The sequence below is a fragment of the Camelina sativa genome, chromosome 11 (genome assembly GCF_000633955.1).
Source record: "Camelina sativa cultivar DH55 chromosome 11, Cs, whole genome shotgun sequence".
Lineage (NCBI taxonomy): Eukaryota > Viridiplantae > Streptophyta > Magnoliopsida > Brassicales > Brassicaceae > Camelina > Camelina sativa.
Window position 1 is genome coordinate 15,096,358 of NC_025695.1, and position 3,975 is coordinate 15,100,332.

At 33.7% G+C, this 3,975-nt stretch overlaps 1 protein-coding gene across 1 annotated transcript in view; it reads left to right on the top strand.

Annotated features, from left to right (window-relative positions):
• The window catches only part of LOC104723425 (peroxisomal acyl-coenzyme A oxidase 1), a 4,251-nt gene continuing 2,285 nt past the window's right edge, over positions 2,010 to 3,975 (top strand). The window contains exons 1-7 of the mRNA XM_010441802.2: positions 2,010 to 2,266; positions 2,440 to 2,548; positions 2,641 to 2,702; positions 2,795 to 3,004; positions 3,106 to 3,193; positions 3,285 to 3,447; positions 3,579 to 3,777. Of these exons, the coding sequence (XP_010440104.1) occupies positions 2,129 to 2,266; positions 2,440 to 2,548; positions 2,641 to 2,702; positions 2,795 to 3,004; positions 3,106 to 3,193; positions 3,285 to 3,447; positions 3,579 to 3,777 (969 nt within the window). The 5' untranslated portion in view covers positions 2,010 to 2,128. The remainder of the gene's footprint in view (positions 2,267 to 2,439; positions 2,549 to 2,640; positions 2,703 to 2,794; positions 3,005 to 3,105; positions 3,194 to 3,284; positions 3,448 to 3,578; positions 3,778 to 3,975) is intronic.

A 3,975-nucleotide genomic window follows, 5' to 3' on the forward strand; every position in this document is an offset into this window, starting at 1 on the left:
TTACAATACAAAACGATATAAATGCCTGGTTAACCTAACTGTACTCTTGAGATTGGAGCACAAATCTTCATACACTGTTGACAAGAGCAAAGGTAAAATATTCATGGAGAAAAATCATTATACGTAGAAGTACGTTACAACTTACAAGTTGTGTTTTCTATATTCGAACTGCCCATAACGCAACTGTATACGTTTAAAAGATAAGAAAACAAAACATTATCTTATCTTTTTAGTCTAATTCCTTTATCTTCTTCTTTTTTTTTGTTTTTCTTGTCTTAGCAACATGTTCTTGAGATGCATGTCATTTCGTTATTTCATATTTTATTGTTTTCATACGGCGGGAAATAATTTTTTATTACACGTCTTAATTTACTTTGATTTATTTACTTTATTAGTACTACACTAATAACGTACTATAGATTTTTTTTGGTTATAGTTAAAATATGTGTTCCATATGAGGGAAAAATGGATATAATTCCATAATTTTTGTGCCGACCATCTAATTTTGTTTTCAATATGCGTTGAAAAAATATTAACTAGTACGGAAAAGAATCCAAAAATTGATTCATTTCCACGTTTATTTATTTATTTATTTATCTATGTCACACAGTAATACAATGAGATCTGAGTCAAATGAGATAAATACAAAATATTTCATCAATTTATAAATAAAGAAAGAAAGAAAGAAAGTAAGTAAAAGGGAAAAATGCCAAAAAAAACTTAAAATTATGTTTATTTGTACGTTTAATACATAATAGTTTTAGATTGGAATAAAAATAAACCAAATAATAAAAATGTGTCATCTAAAATCTAAAATAATAAGTGTTGTTATTTCATACCCACGATTTTTCAATAAAATCAAAATTCTAATTTTGTCCTTGATTTTCAATTAATTATTAAAATTTAACTGAAAAATTTTCGATTTTCTGTTAACCATATCAAACCGAGAATTAATCCCGGTTATCTATTTTTTTATCTCTTCTTCCTCCTCCTACTCTCTTCTTCATCGTCCTCTTGATTCTGGAAATTTTCTGCTTTTTAAAGCAAAAGAAACTTAATCGACTCCTTTTTAAACCGGGAATTCTACTTCTTTCTTTTTTTCTTCCTCCTCCTCTCTCTCTAATCGTCGTCGTTTCATCTCCTTCTGACGATGAAGCGTACAGATCCTGGAACTTGACGACAATGTTGGCTCGTCTGGGATGGATGCTCGGACGAAGAATCGGAATCTGAGATTGGAGTTCGATTCCTTTTTGGGTTACGTCTGCTTTGGATCCCAAACACCCTACGACAAATTCGATTCATTGTTTGTTCTAATATTGTTTGAATTCCAGATTTTTTTTTTGGTTTCCGTCAAATTCAGACCAAGCACCAACACGAAAACATAGACACAATCAATTAATTTCTGCTACAGAGAATAAGAAAACGAAATTAAAATAAAAAGAGAGAGGTGCTATAACAAAAAAATCAGAGCAAAATCTGACTGATACCTTTGAATATCATAATTATTGTCACGTTCTGCAAACGTTATCACTTCTCTGAAACACCTAATCTTCTCCCCTACGCGGGCACACACAGTCAAAAAAAGATTAAGTTTCTTTTGCTTTAAAAAACAGAAAATTTCCAGAAAGAAGAGGACGATGAAGAAGAGAGAAAGAGGACGAAGAGAGAAAAAAATAGATAACCGGGATTAATTTTTGGTTTGATATGGTTAATAAAAAACCGAAATTTTTTCAGTTAAATCTTAATAATTAATTAGAAATCAGGGATAAATTGGAATTTTGATTTTGTTAAAAAATCGTGAATATAAAAATAATAACATTTATTATTTTGGGTTTTAAATAATATATTTTTATTTTAATCCAAAACTATTAAATATTAAACGTTCAAATAAAAATAATTTTAGGTTTTTTTTGGTATTTTCCCCCAAAAAAAAGAAATCGATTTGTCTTTGTTTTCTCTTTTTTTATTTTATTTTAGCTCCGAAATAAAAGTTTTTAATTTATATTTTGCTTCGCTCAACTACTTTTGTGCAATTAAATCGGTAGAAGGAAGAAGAAGAAAGGCAATTTGGCCACCAATCTTCATCGCTTAATAATAATCTCTGGAAAGTTTTGAAATTTACCAAATCATGGAAGGAGTTGATCACCTTGCTGATGAGAGGAACAAGGCGGAGTTCGACGTCGACGAAATGAAGATCGTCTGGGCTGGTTCCCGCCACGCTTTTGAGGTTTCCGATCGAATTGCCCGCCTCGTCGCCTCCGATCCGGTTTCTTTTCTTCTTCTTCTCAATTTTCAATTCTCCTTCTTCTTTTTGTTCTCCCGATTAGGATTTAGGGATTTTTCTCATCGTGTTCGATTTGTTGAATTTTCGTGTTTTATCTTTGTTTATATATATATATATATATATATATATATATATATATATATATATATATATAGGTATTTGAGAAAAGCAATAGAGCTCGGTTGAGTAGGAAGGAGCTGTTTAAGAGCACTTTGAGGAAATGTGCTCATGCTTTCAAGAGGATCATCGAGCTTCGTCTCACTGGTATAAAGGATTCCTTCTTCTCACGCTCCTTATTGTTTTCGTTGATTCTCAAGTCTTTTTGTATTGATCAGTCTTTTGTTGGTTGGTTACAGAGGAAGAAGCAGGACGATTGAGGCACTTTGTTGATCAGCCTGCTTATGTTGATCTGCACTGGGTACTCTTTTCTTTATCAATCAATATATATGACTTCTAATGACACCATTTTGATTCTTTGATTCATGTTTTTATTTTTTTTTTGTTCTGTAGGGAATGTTTGTGCCTGCTATTAAAGGGCAGGGCACTGAGGAGCAGCAGCGGAAGTGGTTGTCGCTGGCGAATAAGATGCAGATTATCGGGTGTTATGCACAAACTGAGCTTGGTCATGGCTCTAATGTTCAAGGCCTTGAGACTACTGCTACCTTTGATCCCAAGACGGATGAGTTTGTTATTCACACGCCTACTCAGACTGCTTCCAAAGTGAGTTGATGACTAGGAAGCCTTTTGATTTGAGTTATTATTATTATTATGCACAGTGACTTAGTTGTGTAAGATTCTTATCTGCTTTGGTTGTTGAATAGTGGTGGCCTGGTGGCTTGGGAAAAGTTTCTACCCATGCTGTTGTTTACGCTCGTCTCATTACTGACGGCAAAGACTATGGTGTCCATGGTATGTACCGGAAACAGAAAAAGGTTTAGTATTTTTTTTTTCCTTCAATTTTGCTTGCTCCGGTATTGATTACTTAAACTTCCTCTTCCAGGATTCATTGTGCAACTACGCAGCTTAGAAGATCATTCTCCTCTTCCAAATATAACTGTTGGTGATATTGGGACGAAGATGGGAAATGGAGCATATAATTCAATGGACAACGGGTTTCTTATGTTTGATCATGTTCGCATTCCCAGAGATCAAATGCTCATGAGGTCATCCCTCTTTGCCTTTATGGTCTGATTTTAATAAGCATTCACGATGTAATGATAGTTCTAGAGGAAATGCTTTTGCTTAAATGCGGGCTTATAGTTCTACATTTTTCTCCTCCTTCAAAACATTTCAGGCTGTCAAAAGTTACAAGGGAAGGAAAATATGTTCCATCGGATGTTCCTAAGCAGCTGGTGTATGGTACTATGGTGTATGTGAGACAAACAATTGTGGCAGATGCTTCCAATGCACTATCTCGAGCAGTTTGCATAGCTACAAGGTACAGTGCAGTGCGGAGGCAATTTGGCGCACATAACGGTGGCATTGAGACACAGGTACTCATTTATACCCATTTCATAACCAAGGATACTCATAGCTGTGTACACCTATTGATTGATGTTGGATCATAGCAAATTTCAAAGTATTTCTACCTTAAAAACTTACTTGTAGGCAGATTTTCTGTAAGTTTCTGCTGAAGTGGTTTTCTTTGACTTGGTACTGTAGAGTTTTTTTTTTTTTTTTTTTTTTTTTAA